General features: G+C 41.4%; 1 protein-coding gene across 1 annotated transcript; it reads right to left on the bottom strand.

The window, feature by feature from the left end:
- Nucleotides 1–6022: 6022 nt before the first annotated feature.
- On the bottom strand, nt 6023–13011 carry LOC143270831 (cancer/testis antigen 55-like). Its single transcript, XM_076561973.1, has 5 exons — nt 12645–13011; nt 11613–11797; nt 9644–9788; nt 7147–7259; nt 6023–6278 (listed from the first exon to the last, which is right to left on the bottom strand). Exons 1-5 carry the CDS (start codon nt 12751–12753, stop codon nt 6087–6089), a joined length of 744 nt encoding a protein of 247 aa, XP_076418088.1. The 5' UTR covers nt 12754–13011; the 3' UTR covers nt 6023–6086.
- Between the last annotated feature and the right edge of the window lie 1983 nt (nt 13012–14994).

Below are 14994 nucleotides of genomic sequence, written 5' to 3'. Positions count from 1 at the left end.
ATGCATTTTTCTTGGCATATTCTAACAGTATTTTTCTCTGAATAAACTTTCTGAATTGAAGTTCATCATTTACATAGTGCTGTGCTCATTTTTTTAAAAAAAATCTATGCTTCGTAAGAATAGACATATTCTAATTTAGTACCACAGAATTCTAGATATGTGCGTTAAATTGAACTTATTGATCAACATTTAGTCTTTTGTTTATTTTGCTAATATATCTGTCTCTTTGGCTGCAAAGTAATTAAAGAACAGTTGGATATAAGGTAAAAGTTTTGTATTCTAATATTGTACTGTAAATTCTTCCTTTTATAGCTATCAATTTTACACACACACACACACACACACACACACACACACACATTTGAGACAGGGTCTCACTGTGTAGTCTCAAATCCTCGAATTCTCTATGTAGAAGGCTAGACTCAAACTCACAGAGTTCTGCATGCTGCTGCCTCCTGAGTGCCGGGATTAAAAGCTTGCACCACTACCGCTAGCTACATTTGTTTGTTTGTTTGTTTTTGGGGGGGGGTTGGGTTTTTTTTTCTTTTTTTTTTTTTTTTGGTTTTTTGAGACAAGGTTTCTCTGTGTAGCTTTGTGCCTTTCCTGGAACTCGCTTTGGAGACCAGGCTGGCCTCGAACTCACAGAGATCCACCTGGCTCTGCCTCCCAAGTGCTGGGATTAAAGGCCTGTGCCACCACCGCCCGGCATACATTTGTATTTTGGAAGTATAAACTTAAAATGTATAAATCTTCCTATGACTTGAGCTCTTAAGCATTATATATCGCTGTGGAATGATACTTTTGTACACTGTGAAGATTCATCACTCAGACTGGTTTAATAAAAAGCTGATTGACTGGTAGTCAGGCAGAAAGTATAGATGAGACACCAAACTAAGATAACTGGGAAGAAGGAGGGTAGGGTCAGAGGAACTATTAGCTAGACACAGAGGAAGTGGGACATGTACAAAATGAGGTAGCAAGTCATGAGACACATGGTGTAACTTAGACAAGAAATATGGGTTAGTTTGAGTTGTAATAGCTAGTTATTAATAAGCCTGAGATATTGAATGAGCATTTATAATTTGTATTAAGATTCTGGGTGGTTGTTTGGTTGCAGGCAGTCAGGACAAGAAAACTCCACCCACATTATATTGACCATACTATTGCTTCTTTCATTACCTTCTGCAGTTGTTTATTTATAGAAGGAGAAGAGGAGGAAGAAAGAGTGTAAGAGACAGAGGGGGTGGAGGACACCAGGAGAACAAGGTCCTCTAAATCAAGTGAGCAAAGCTCATATGAACTCACAGAGACTGAAGCAGATAGCACAGGACCTGCACAGGTCTGCACCAGGTCCTCTATGTATATATCATGCCTTTCAGTTTAGGATTTTTTTTTTAGATTTATTTATTTATGTATGTCTGCAGGCCAGAAGAGGGCACCAGATCTCATTACGGATGGTTGTGAGCCACCATGTGGTTGCTGGGAGTTGAACTCAGGACCTCTGGAAGAGCAGTCAGTGCTCTTAACCTCTGAGCCATCTCTCCAGCCCCCCATTTTAGGATTTTTATGGGACTCCTGAGTGTGTGAACAAGTGGGTCTCTGATTCTTATGCAGCTCTTGGGGCTCTATTCCTTCTGTTGTTTTGCCTTGTCCAACTTGGATGTGATTGCTTTTGTTTTATCTTATTACATATATTTTGTTATGTTTTTTTGTTATCTCTTAGAAACCTATTCTTTTCTAATGAAAGACAGAAAGGGAGTCTATCCAGATGGGAGAGGTGGTGGGAAGGAACTGGGAGAAATAGAGAGGGGGAAATTATAATCAGGATATATTGTATGAGAAAAGAACCTATGTTCAATAAAAGGGGGAAAGAAAAATAAAATATCCCTATTTTAATATTTATCACATACTTCTCAATTTGTTCACACTAGAAATTTCCATATAATCTTCTATTTCAAGTGTGCCCTTATCCCATATGAGATATATCTAATTATGTTTTATAATGTTATAATCTCCCACTTCCTGATACATATAGTCCATTTACATTCACAGTACCCAACTCATCTGTATGGACCTACTGCCACCAATATACTTTATGAGTTTTACCTTGTACTTTCTTTATTCTCCTTTTATTTTCTGTGTAGAATCTTTTTTTTCCATCTTGTTTAATTCCATTTTCTTCTATAATATTAGAGGGACCACCTTAATATTAGACATCCCAGAGGCTCAGGAGAGAGAACTACTAATGGTGAGGACTGTTTTTGGGAAATAGAATCTCAGCACACCAAGCTCTATCGTCCACTTGCTTTAATTCCTCTGGCATAACATCCTTTATACACAACTTCAGTTTTGTTCTCATGTCTAGCTCCTTTCTTGCCTGATTTCTCTCTATACTTATCTATTGCTCCAACTAAGTTCTATCTTAATTCTCTCGTCTTAATTCTGCCTCATCTAGGTCCTTTTCACCTTGTTCTTACCCAGCTAGGACTTCCCCATCTGACTCTTCCTCATCTTCCATCTTGTCCACGTGTACTCTCTGGTCAAAATCATCTGTATCCCTCTCCATTCTCCATCTCTTCATTCTCTACGTTCCTTCTAAGTCTCCCAGGAATCCAGGTATAAACCCAAGCAATAGCAAGCCCCTGATTGAGCAAGGTCACCAGGCTTGAATTCTACAGGGTCATAAAGGCAGGTAAGAATTTTTCTCAGGCAGTGACCACCAGGCTTCCAGGGTCAACCAGAGGGGTGATAAGAATCACATAGAGGGGCAGTAATTGTTAATTATCATTTGCAGCCCAAAAGGGAAATGACTAATGAATTAACTAAAGGCTAAATTCGGGTAATATCTAAGAAAAGGGATCTTATGTGCTCAACTATAATCTTAAATTTGATTGGTAGAAAATGTTAAGAATTTGTAAGTTGCTAGGTCAATGGGAGAAAATAAACCTGTCTTCTTTTTTCCTGTGGCTCCTATCTGTCCAAGCTATCTGCTGTTTTTCTGCAGGTGGGGGGAAGTGTGCTGGGTCGCTAGGCAACCTGTGCTCAGCTAGATGCCTCTGGTGATAGTTAAAGGGAGATCTGGAACTGGAGGTAAGGTTTGGGAAAGGAGGAAGTAAAGCTTAATTGGCACATCCGCCAGGCCTTCTCAAACAGGTAGTCTGGACACAAGTCTGTTCTTAGAGAGTACAGAGGTGTCTCTGATAAGGTACTTTTTTCTGTCTGGGGATGGACCTGGCTGGATGCTGCCAATGAAGATAATTACAGAGACACTTTAACTGGGGTTCTGGCTGTGCATAGCTGTCAGCCCACAAGGTTATCTAAATATTCCTTTAGTAGAGGGGAAATGGTGCCCAATAGATGATGGAAAAACTACAATAGCACACAAGAAACTCATAGCAGGAAACAGCCATATTGATATCTAGGTCCATGGCCCTACCACAGCCAGGGTCTGTATTGATGTCCATGGCTCTGTTACCACTGAAGGCCGTGCCACCTGGGGCTATGTCATAGTCCGGTGACCACAATGCTGCTGGGCCCATGCCGACCTGAGAGGCCTGCACTGCCACGTTTGGCTATGGTGACATATAGGCCCAAGCTGCTGCTGCTGGCTATGTCTGGATCTGTGCTCCTGTCACAGCAGGGTCTGTGTTGATGTCTATTGCCTATGTTACCACAGGGGCCTATTCGAATCATGTGATGAACCATTGGTTGAAACGTGTTGAAGTTCAAGGGCTGTGCTGAGCTGGCCCTGCCCCTCACCAGCCTGGCCTGAAGAGAATTGCCTCCACCCCCACATGAGGGCTGACCCTGTCCCTCACTGGCTCTGAGATAATGGATTCTGATGACCCTGCACTGGAGAGCTGGCCCCTCAACTAATAGGAAAGATGCCACCACCTATACTTGGGAAAGCTGGCCCCACCACTCACCACCGTTGTGGGAGAGCTGGCTCTGCCCCTCACCTGAGAGGGGTGGTCCAAGCACTGGGCAAAACAGCTTAGCTACCACCCAGGCACACTCCCCAAACCTACCCCATCTGTGTGTGACCTGCTGGAGGACTTGAAGAGACTGGTCCTGCAGAACCATAGCCATAGCGTCTCCATGACTTGGGGTAATAGCAGGATATCTTTTCATATCTATATCAAGAGGAGTTTTGGTGAGTGTCCAGTATTGTTGGGGCCTCAGAACCCAGAGGCCTTGAACCTGCCCAGCAACACATTACACAATGCACATTTCTAAGTAAAGCTGTGTGGACAAAAGGGTCTACTGCATGATGCACAGCAGCTCCCAATGCCACTGAGAAGAATGAAGAAGAAAGGGAGAGGCAGGAAAGATTGAGGATCGAAGTGTGTTTTTTTTTCCTTTTGTTTTTGTTTTTGTTTGTTTGTTCTTATCTTATTTTTATTATTTCTTTTTTAGTTTTCCTTGGTGGAGGACACAACAAGGGTGAAGGATGGATATGGAGGGAGTGGGAAGTGAATAGGACTGAGGTGCATGATGTGAAATTCCCAAAGAATCAATTAAGAAAATATTAAAATATCTTCGGGCTGGAGAGATGACTCAGTGGTTAGGAGCACAGACCACTTTTCTAGAGGATCCGGGTTCAAATTCCAGCACCCACATTACAGCTCCCAACTGTCCGTAAACTCTAATTTCAAGGAATCTGATAGCCTCACACATACATGCAGACAATACAGCAATGTACACAATTTTAAAATAATTAATAATAATAATAACAATAATTTAGCAGGGCAGTGGTGGTGCATGCATTTAATCTTAGCACTCAAGAGGCAGAGGCAGGTGTATATCTGTGAGTTCGAAGCCAGCCTGGTCTACAGAGCTAGTTCCAGGACAGCCAAGGTTGTTACACAGTGAAACTCTGTCTCAAAAAATAAAATAGTACTAATAGTATTTTGGAGTTGTTACAGTTACAGTTGAGATGGCATAGAGTTATCTGGTGATCCAGAGAAATTTCAAGGAAGCGAATATTGGGAGAACTGTGATGGTAAAAAAAAAAAAAAAAAGCCAGGGTATATGTGGAAAACTTTGTCACTTGTGGACATGAGCTTCTGGTCAAATCATGGATAATATGCCTGGGATAAACATACCACCACTTTCCAGTGATACTGGATCTCTGAAATGTCACTGGCCTTAAGACACATTTATGTGTATATTGTCTAGACACTTCCCCCTTGGGTCAACAATGTCAGGATCCTGAAAAGGGATCTAGGGTTTTATCTGATCCATGTCTGCAAATGAACTACTCTAATCCCATAAAATGGGTCACAGAATTGATATTTTGCACATATGGTAATGTTTTATTTAAATGAGTTCTTAATGGAAGGTGGAACAATTTAAATTGAAGCAATTGAAACTATAGTAAAACACTACTACAGGCCAGTGAAATGATTTACTAGTCTGCAGGTTTCAGTCTGCCCCTAGGGTCCACTAAGAACTATTATAATGGTAGGAACTGGAAAACAATTCACTTAACACCCTATTTTTATGGAGATTAAATGCTAGCATAGGAAGAGGATCCATAGATTCCCCCACAATGTCAGGTGACATACCCATCTCTACCTCCTCTTGAGTTCCCCTTGACATGCTGGTGTGGGGAAACAGTTAAATTTAACAAATGGAGCAGCAGAGCAGCTGGTAGGAAATGAAAGATATTGTAGACCAAAAAAAAATTGGAAAGGCATAAAGAGACTCAAGCTAGAAGCAAGCTGTAATGTTAAATCATACCTGGTCACATTCACCTGCTCACTCCTGGAATCTTGAAAAGTTAAATGCTTTGCTTCTCCATGCTGCTTAATGGCCCATGAGGCCAGTGGCAACACAGAATCTGCTCTTGCTTATAGAAAATGATGCATTTACCCTAAGGGCAGGGCTATTTCTTTGCTAAAATCATGTTCCAATAGGGCATGGTTTTGAATTAACAAGGTACCTTCCTAAAATAGGTTCAAGTTGCTAATGAAATCAACAGGATGTTCAAAAGAAGAGTCATAGTTCATACACCTTTGGATTACATGCTCATTTTGTTTTATTAGCCCAGAGCCTTACAAATAATCGTGAATTACAAGGCTTCGTCAATATGTTTCCACTGGGATCATTGATACTGCTCTCCAAGAACAGTGTGGTTGAATGCTGTCCACAGCAACCACATTCACGATGTCATACAATCCCGGAGTATAATCTGTAGGCTTCTGGAGGGAATCCTCAGTAAAAAAGATGATGTCATCTACTATGCCAGTTCTTCCATCAATACTGGTAACACAGACCTATCAAGAGAAATGAGGGCAATGAGTATGGAGAAGCATAACCCACCACAGATGGCCCTCAACAACCCCTTGGCTCTACTCAGCAGGTCCTTCAACCCATCACTGATTCTCATCCTTGACACACAGGGAATGCCTGGGTACTGTGTTATCACAATGATTCAGCATCCCACCTCACTCCTATTAAAGCAGAGAAATAAGACAAACATTGGGTGGCATATGAGAGGATGTGCCCTTCAGGCTACCCAATGTGACCTCACACTCTATCTCCTGTGTGATGAGAAGACATGCCCTTCATGCTACCCAATAATGGACCCACACTATCTCCTGTGTGATGAGAAGACATGCCTTTTCAGGCTACCTTATGTGACCCCAAACTCTATCTCCTGTGTGATGAGAAGACATGCCCTTCATGCTACCCAACATGGCTTCACACTCTATCTCCTGTGTGATGAGAAGACACGATCTTCATGCTACACAATGTGGCCTCACACTCTAGCTCCCTGACTTTACATCTCATTCTCAGGCTGTACTGACCAAGGTCTTACCCACCTTTAATTAGCAGGCTGAACACCTCAAACCCAGTGCACTCAAATTTCTCCCACAATTGCCTCACAGCCAAGACACTTTCTAACTCTTGTCCACAAACATCCTAACATCAAGTAAAGCACACAAGTGGGGCGTTAACTGTGTATATATTTTACATTATTTTCTGCTTATTTCCTTTTCAATCAGTGAATGTGTCCACTTTGGCAGGGGATATATTGCCAAAAATACCAAAAAAATCCTGGGTAAAAAAAAAAAAAAGTGATCAGAAAGGAAGAATAGGCAGCTACCTACCGAGGACAAAGGCAATATGGAAGCAAATTACCTCATCCATATTCTGGGAATTTAGGAAGCTCACAGCGTTGATAGTGATGTTTGGAGTACCTGGCTTCAAGGAATATTCAACCAGCAACAAGTCTCCTTTAAAAGGCAAGAACCCTAAAACAGCAAAGAAAATTAGAAATGTAAATACAATTGCACTTACATCATATCACATTACTTCAGGTCATTTGTCACTGAAATAGGCTAAACAACATTTCCTGAATGTAAAGTAACTTTTCCAAATACTTAGATACCTTTTGGACAGGTATGGTGGTTCATGCCTTTAATGCCAGCAGTCCAGATGCAGAGGCAGGTAGATCTCTGTGAGTTTAAGGCCAGCCTGGTCTGCAGAAAGAATTCCAGGACAGCCCAGACCACAAAGTGAGACCCTGTCTCAAAAAAACAAAAACAAAAACAAAAAACAAAACCCCATCACAGACACCTTGAACATCTTCCTACAATAAGGGAAATTTATAATGCTTCAAACACTGGTTCTTCTACCCTGATTAATGGTCAGATGCTGATAACTAACAACTGTGTGTCTCGGAGTGAGCATTTTGGTAGGATCACTGGTATTCCTCCTCAAATTGTTACATCTCCTTTGGGAGAGGCAGCCAGGCACATTAGTTGAAGCAAATTGTTGAGCCAGTGAGCCTTTCAGCATACCTAGGCTAAAGAGAAAATGTGAGGACCTAACTGTTGAGATAGTGTTCCAGAATAAGGACACAGAGAAGGGGTGGAGAGAGAGCAAAGGCTCCAGGGCTATTTGCAATGACTGACGTATATCTAATATAAATCCCTTACATGTAGGGTGTTTTCAATGAACAGACATTGAATGCAGTCAGATGTGCTGGCCAAAGCTTATTATCTCAGTCCTGGAGGGATGGCTAGGCAGTTAAGAGCTCATGCTGCTGTAGTAGAGGGCACAGGTTGGCTTCCCAGAAACCACACAGTGCCTCAGAACCATCTGTAACTCTAGTTTCAGAGGATCTAAGACCCTCCTCTGGCCTCCTCAGGCACCAGGCACACATAGTACTCATATGTGCATATAAACACTCATATGCATAAATAAAAATTAATAAATGGTTTTTGTTTTGTTTTTAAGAATAGAGCTGGGCATAGTGGCACACACCTTTGATCTCAGAACTTGGAAGTCAGAGGCATGGGGAACTCTATAAGTTTCAGGCCCACCTAGTCTATATAGTGAGTTCTAAACAACCAGGGCTAATTAGAGAGATCTTGTATTAAAAAAAAAAGAAAAAGAAATGAGAGAGAGAGAGAGGAGAGAGAGAGAGAGAGAGAGAGAGAGAGAGAGAGAGAGAGAGAGAGAGAGAGAATAGAAAATGCTCTCACCAGATTGGCCTGTGTAGGTCGTTTTCTTGATTAGTAGGGAGGCCTAGCACATTGTGGGTGGTACAAATCCAGGATAGGTTGTCTTAATGGTATATAAGAAGGCAGGGTGAGCCATGAGGAGTAAGTAACCCAGTAAGCAACACCCCTTCATGGTCTCCATTTCAGTTTCTGTCTTAGGTAGCTGTATTGAGCTCCTGCCCTTATTTATCTTGACTATGGACTACAATCTTCAAGATGAAATAAACCCTTTCCTCCCCAAGTTGCTTTTGGTCACAGTGTTCATCACAGCAGTTGAAACCCTAATGAAGACATGCTCCCTCTCCCAGAAGCTATCAATTATCAATATTTCCTTTGCTAGGAGTGAACTTCGTGTCCACTTTCACACTTGATGCTGAGATTTGGTCTGGGTTGAGCTTGCATGAAGCTTCTTTTAAAGGCATTGAACAAGAGATAGTTATAGTCTATTGAGCTTGGGTTATACGATCTTCAGAATGTGGGAGGTGTTCTTACAATTGGAAATAAGGTACAATAAAGGAGAAAGAGGTTAATATTGTTTAAAACTTTCCTGATATCATTTACAGTGTGAATGCAATCACTGATGACTCTATATGGTTTTTATTTATCAACTTATTTCTGTAGTTTTTTCTTTTTAAAATTTTTGGTTTTTCAGATATGTTTCTTCAGGGTCTTTTAAAGCTCACTGTATATCCAAGGTGTGGTTCTGAACTCAAGAAACCCTAGCTTCTGGCTTCTGAGTGCTGAGATCATAGAATTTTTGTTGCTTTGCTTTTGAGACAAGGTATCAAGAAGTGTTGGGACTAAAGGCATGTACCTCCATGTCTACAAGAGGGCATTTTCTCAATTGGTGTTTTCTCTTCCCAAATGACTCTAGTCTGTGTCAAGCTGACCTAACAATTAGCCAACACAGTGAATCAGTGCTTTTTTAAAAGTGCTTTTAGGTCCACCATGCTCCAGTGGAAGGCCACATGGCCGTGAATTTATAGGCAGTACAAACTGAATTTGATCAGTGAATACAAAGAGGACACAAAGTTGGGTAGATAGGGAAGGGGCAGATTTACGGGACATGAATACAGTCTAAGTTCATTATGTAAAATTCTCAAGGAACTAAATAAAATGTTAAACCATACCTCCAGAAAGAAGTTGCATGGGAAAGAAAGTTTCCTCACTGATATAGATGTTGTCTCCTGTTGTATAAGTCACACATTTAATGCAAAGTCTCTTGTCAAATTCGGATGGTTCAATACCATAAATGGGATCCGACACAGCTTTCACCTACAAGATAAGGAGATAGTGGTTGCAGCTAAAAATAACAATTACAGTCAGGACTTTGTATATGCAAATGATTCACCACCAAAACAACTGCAATTTAATGAGTCGGTTTGTCACAGTTGTAAGGACATTTGGGACATACGACTCCTGTTAGAGACAAAGTGCTTTATTTTTCACATCAAGACAGCCCTCATTCAGTAGAAATCATTTCAATGACAGCTTATCACTCCCACTACTGCCACTGTTCTCTGCAAGCATGTATACACAGGTGGCATGCACTCACACAGACACATGTATACATGCTTAAAAATAAAATAAATCTTCAAAAGTAGAAATACTGGGAACACAGAGAAGAATACACATATATTCTAAGGCTTAAGGAAAGATTTTCATATACTGTTGCCCTTCCCAATCAAATGGCACTGAGTGGATGATCCAATACATGGTACAGGACCACTACACATAGCCAGTTATAAAGCAAGGTGTGGATCCTTGTCCCAGGACCCTATGTCAAAATCAGGGTGATTGAATGTTTGTATTTCTGTAAACATACAGCTTTTAGAAAAACAAAACCAAAATGAGACAGTACATGGGGCTTGAAACCCCAGCACGTGGAATGAAGAGACTAGGGAGATGACTGAATCTGAGGCCAGGCATGTGATATACAGACTGAGACTCTGTCTCCTAAAACAAGAATAAATACATTGGAAAAGAAATTAATGTCCACATAAATCATGAATTGACATTAGCTTTACAATTCCTGCTAAAAATCAGAAGGTAAAGACACAATGAGCATACTTAGAGTACGTTAACATTATACGTAAAATCAAGAACACAGAGTACTAGGTAAAATAATGGGAAGAAACATGCACAATTTTCCTAACAAAGACAGTATTTTTCCTAACATGGAAAAAGCTATTATGAATTTAACTAATGAGAGGAGTAAAAAGAAAAAATTGCTTCATTATCACTAAGATTTAAAGAAATTGGGAGGTTAGGGAACTGTCTCAGTGGATGAAGTGCATCTTGTGCAACCTTAGGGCCTGACTGCTGATTCCCAGCACCCTCACATAAAAGCAGGGTGTGGTGGAATCCATCCGTAACCTCAGTACTGAGAGGTAGAGACCACGAGATTCTGTGACTTTCTGGACAGGCAGAATAGCCCTAACAGTGAGCTCCAGGTTCTGTGAGAGACTGTCCCTAAACAGAAGGGGGCAAGAAACTGAGAGAAACATGCCAATGCTGAACTATGACCTTCACACATGCCTGCATGGGTGACTCCACATGCATACAACACACACACACACACACACACACACACACACACACACACGCACGCACGCACGCACGCACACACGCATACAAACAAACCACACATAAACAGGCAACAAAAAAGAGAGTTTTATAATTTGAAAATAATATTATGAAGCCATTTTAGTTCTCATTTTATAATAATATAATATAAAATTATTTTATAATAATAGTAATTAAAAATAATCTATGTTTACCAATACTGGCAAAAGGCTGTTTTGTAGCCTGTTGATGAGACAATCAATTTGGATATTATAGCTAAAAATAATTTAATATCATCCACTGATATGTAAACACCCTAACTGTCATGATAGAACTCTCATCCAGTGACTGATGGAAGCAGATGCAGAGACCCACGGCCAAGCCCCAAGTCGAGCTCAGGGAGTCCAATCAGTGAGAGAGAGGAGGGATTATATGAGCAAGAGATATCAAGACCATGAATGATGCTCATTTTAATCCAAGAGGAAATATCAAAATGCCATCACTATAAGAAAGTCTCAGCTAACTCAGTCTTACTTTGATTGTTTTGAGTGCATGAGTTGTTTCATCTTCTTCCACTAGAGGAATGACATTCATTCCAACATTCACCGGGACATTGCCACACACCATGTCTGGATTGAAGAAGATAGATTCATTAATGCAGCCACAGTCGGTACACAGGGTGGTCACAATTCCTCTGACAGTCTTCAACTTGGAGATATCTATGACACAGATAAACAAAGGTCACAACAGTTCATATCAAATGCAATCCGTCTCTACACAGAAGTCCTACTCTGAGCACCTGTGTAGATGTGAGCACGTATCATCACTTCTCTGACCAGAAAAACCGTTCCTGGGCCCTAAGATTGTGACCACTGAATGTCACTTCCACAGCATCTGTGGGTGGCCTGTCCCAGTAAGAGTACAAGTCCTGCTCAGGAAGCCTCTTTAAACTCCCATTACTGCTGGTATATGCCTGCCTCAGCAGCAGCAGCAAATGCATAACCATGGCTCTAATTTCTGACCAAGCATTAAAAGATATGTGCAGATGTAAGGACATGTTTTCAAATTGTCTTTTATTCTTCATGAGCATAATGGGTAAGCAATGTTTTGGGAACTGGCTCCAGTATCCTGCTGGGACAACCGGCCACCTTCCTTCATAGTACCCTCCTTATGACTGACTCTGCTTCCTGGCTTCAGATACATGTGTGCATGGGAAACAAGACCAAATTCAGTCTCCAGTGAGATGTTCCCTTTTCTGGGGAATACACAAAGGCTTCTTGCAAGGGGGAAGGGAGAGACAGTACATCCCGCAAAGACTTGTGTCACGTGTTCTTTGAGTTGGTCCAAACACCCTCCTGCTTTGGCCCACCAAGGGAGCTTGGAGCACAGTTCAGTGCTGGCCTAACTCTTGGGAACTCAGGGACACCCTCATGATCAACAGCCACTCAGGATGGCGGCCGGTCCCTCCCGCCATCTGTGTCCCACAACACCTCATGGTGGAGAGAGGCCCTTTTCTGAGGAGTCTTCTTGAGTGGGGGACATGGGGACTGACTCCCAGAAGATTACCTTGATCATGGGGACTGTCTCCAAGAAGATTATCTTGAATCTGTAGATTTTCTTCAGATTCGGTGCTCCTCCAAAAGAAATTTAAAATACGGCACAGAATTCTCTGCATAGTTACCACTGGCCTGGGCAACACCGAGGCTTTCTGATGAAGCTTGAGATATCCTGACTGTCAAGTTCGATTCTTCGGCATCCCTGAGATGGTAGTGAATGGCTAATAGACCAACCTGAGGAGAGCCTGCAGTAGGGTACCTCCACAGGGGCTTCCAGGTTTCAGGGAGACCACTGGAGGTCACTACTTTTCAGCCAATGAGACGCAACTGTTTGTTTACGTCACTACTGTAGCCAATGAGAGACACTGAGCAGGGAAATTTAGCCCCACCCACTCACACAAGTGAACCAATAGAAAATTCTCTGGAAAATTCCTAAGTTGGCCCTTAGTACGGGTACTCAGAGTGTGCATTTCTGCTTTGCACACTTTTGGTCTCCCCCCCCACACACACTTTTTTTTTTAGTTCTTTGAGTGAGAGTTTATTGATTTGAAGTACTATTGTAAGCACTTAGGGCTACACATTCCTTGGATCACTTCTTTCACTGTATTCCACGTGTTTTGACATAATTGAATTTCAACACTAAATATAGCAAAACTTCCTTTGACGTGTTTTTCACTTGATAGATTATAAGTGCATCCTTAATTTCCTATTTGTTTTTTATTCCTTTGTTTGGATTCTTCTTTTACTTTAAAACCCCTTCCTCAGGTTGTTTCTTGCCTTTTGTTCATTGAATTTTTTAATTGAATATTAATCATCTACTCTCTTACATTGGGACAGTGAGAAACTTAGGTAAATATTTTATTTTGCTGGGCGGTGGTGGCGTACGCCTTTAATCCCAGCACTCGGGAGGCAGAGGCAGGCAGATCTCTGTGAGTTCGAGGCCAGCCTGGGCTACCAAGTGAGTTCCAGGAAAGGCACAAAGCTCCACAGAGAAACCCTGTCTCCAAAAACCAAAAAAATACAAATAAAAATAAAAAATAAAAAATAATTTTATTTTATCAGACAGTTGCCCTGATTTAGTTTACCATGCAGGGTCTTTGTTTCTCTTACAGAAAATTCTTTCAATGTAAGACAGATGATTCTTAGCCCCTTTTGATATTAATTTGGTTCTGGTTTCTCTGATCCTGGTGTTTGCCTTTGGGTCTTAGCTGGTACTATTTGAATGAATGGAAGATAGTTCTCTAGCATATCATATCAATGGGGATAAGGAGATTTCGTAGGGCTGGTAATATGTGGTAATGGTTTCCTCTTTCAAGTCCTTTCTCTTTCTCCCCTGATCTCTCATGAAAAAAGAAAAAAGAAGAAGAAGAAGAAGAAGAAGGAGAAGGAGAAGGAGAAGGAGAAGGAGAAGGAGAAGGAGAAGGAGAAGGAGAAGAAGAAGAAGAAGAGATTATAATGGTGGTGACATTAAAGAAGCTTCTAGCTCATTACCCTTGGTGTGTCTGGGTCGTTCTTGCAATTCTGCTCATATACATTGGTTTCTGTCATCTACACTTGGACAGAGTCTCCAAGCCAGTATAGGGAGTACATACTTCTCCGGGCTGCTTACTCTGGACACATCCTTGGCGCTGCACTATGCTAGTTGATGTTTGTTTGGCCTGATGTAGTCAGAAGTTTCCCTACTCAGGATGGGAAAAGCAATAAGCTTACCCACACAGACTTCTCTTAATATTTTGAAAGTAGAAAAACTGAGTCTAAATGTCCCTCTTCTGAAAAGTTCTGAACTAAGAAATGTGTGATTTTGCCTCAATACAGAATGTGTTGCACACTATCTGCTTGTAGATCAAGGTTATTTTTCTCACTCCTCTTGACAGATGGTCACAGTCCTGTCCCTGATGACAAGAAGTCTTGGTCATGTCATCTCCCTATGACAAGAATCATTAAGATGGGGCCAGAGAGCTCAGAAGTTGAGAGCATTTGTCGATTGTGCTGAGGACCTTGGTTCAGTTCCCAGCATCCACAGGGTGACTCACAACTGTCCATAATTTCCATATGATATCTGCTTTGACCTCCATAGGCACCAGCTGTATGTGGTGTACATAAGTACAAGCAAGCTAAACACCCATACACACAAAACAAATTAAATTATTTTTAAGTGAGCAAATGATCATGTAGCAGGAATCTTAAAAGGTCTTATTAATAAAAACAAACCTGAAGCCAGGTATTGGGGTGAATGATGGAGGATCAGAGAGACAGAACAAGCTACAGCCACCGCACCTTGCCAATTTCTCAGCTGATCCTGTTTCCTCAGACTGGAAGCCTCTGAGTCCTCATCCAGAATGAATCTCAGCTGAACTACT

This window comes from Peromyscus maniculatus, chromosome X (assembly GCF_049852395.1).
Source record: "Peromyscus maniculatus bairdii isolate BWxNUB_F1_BW_parent chromosome X, HU_Pman_BW_mat_3.1, whole genome shotgun sequence".
Lineage (NCBI taxonomy): Eukaryota > Metazoa > Chordata > Mammalia > Rodentia > Cricetidae > Peromyscus > Peromyscus maniculatus.
Note: the sequence above shows the minus strand (reverse complement) of the source record. Positions and strands in the feature narration are given on the sequence as shown.

Coding starts and splice junctions, on each gene's coding strand:
- LOC143270831 (XM_076561973.1), bottom strand. CDS start 12,753: ATGCAGAGAATTCTGTGCCGTATTTTAAATTTCTTTTGGAGGAGCACC. Junction 7,260..9,643: donor CATGCAACTTCTTTCTGGAG/GTATGGTTTAAC, acceptor TTGCTGTTTTAG/GGTTCTTGCCTTTTAAAGGA. Junction 6,279..7,146: donor ATTCCCAGAATATGGATGAG/GTAATTTGCTTC, acceptor TTCTCTTGATAG/GTCTGTGTTACCAGTATTGA.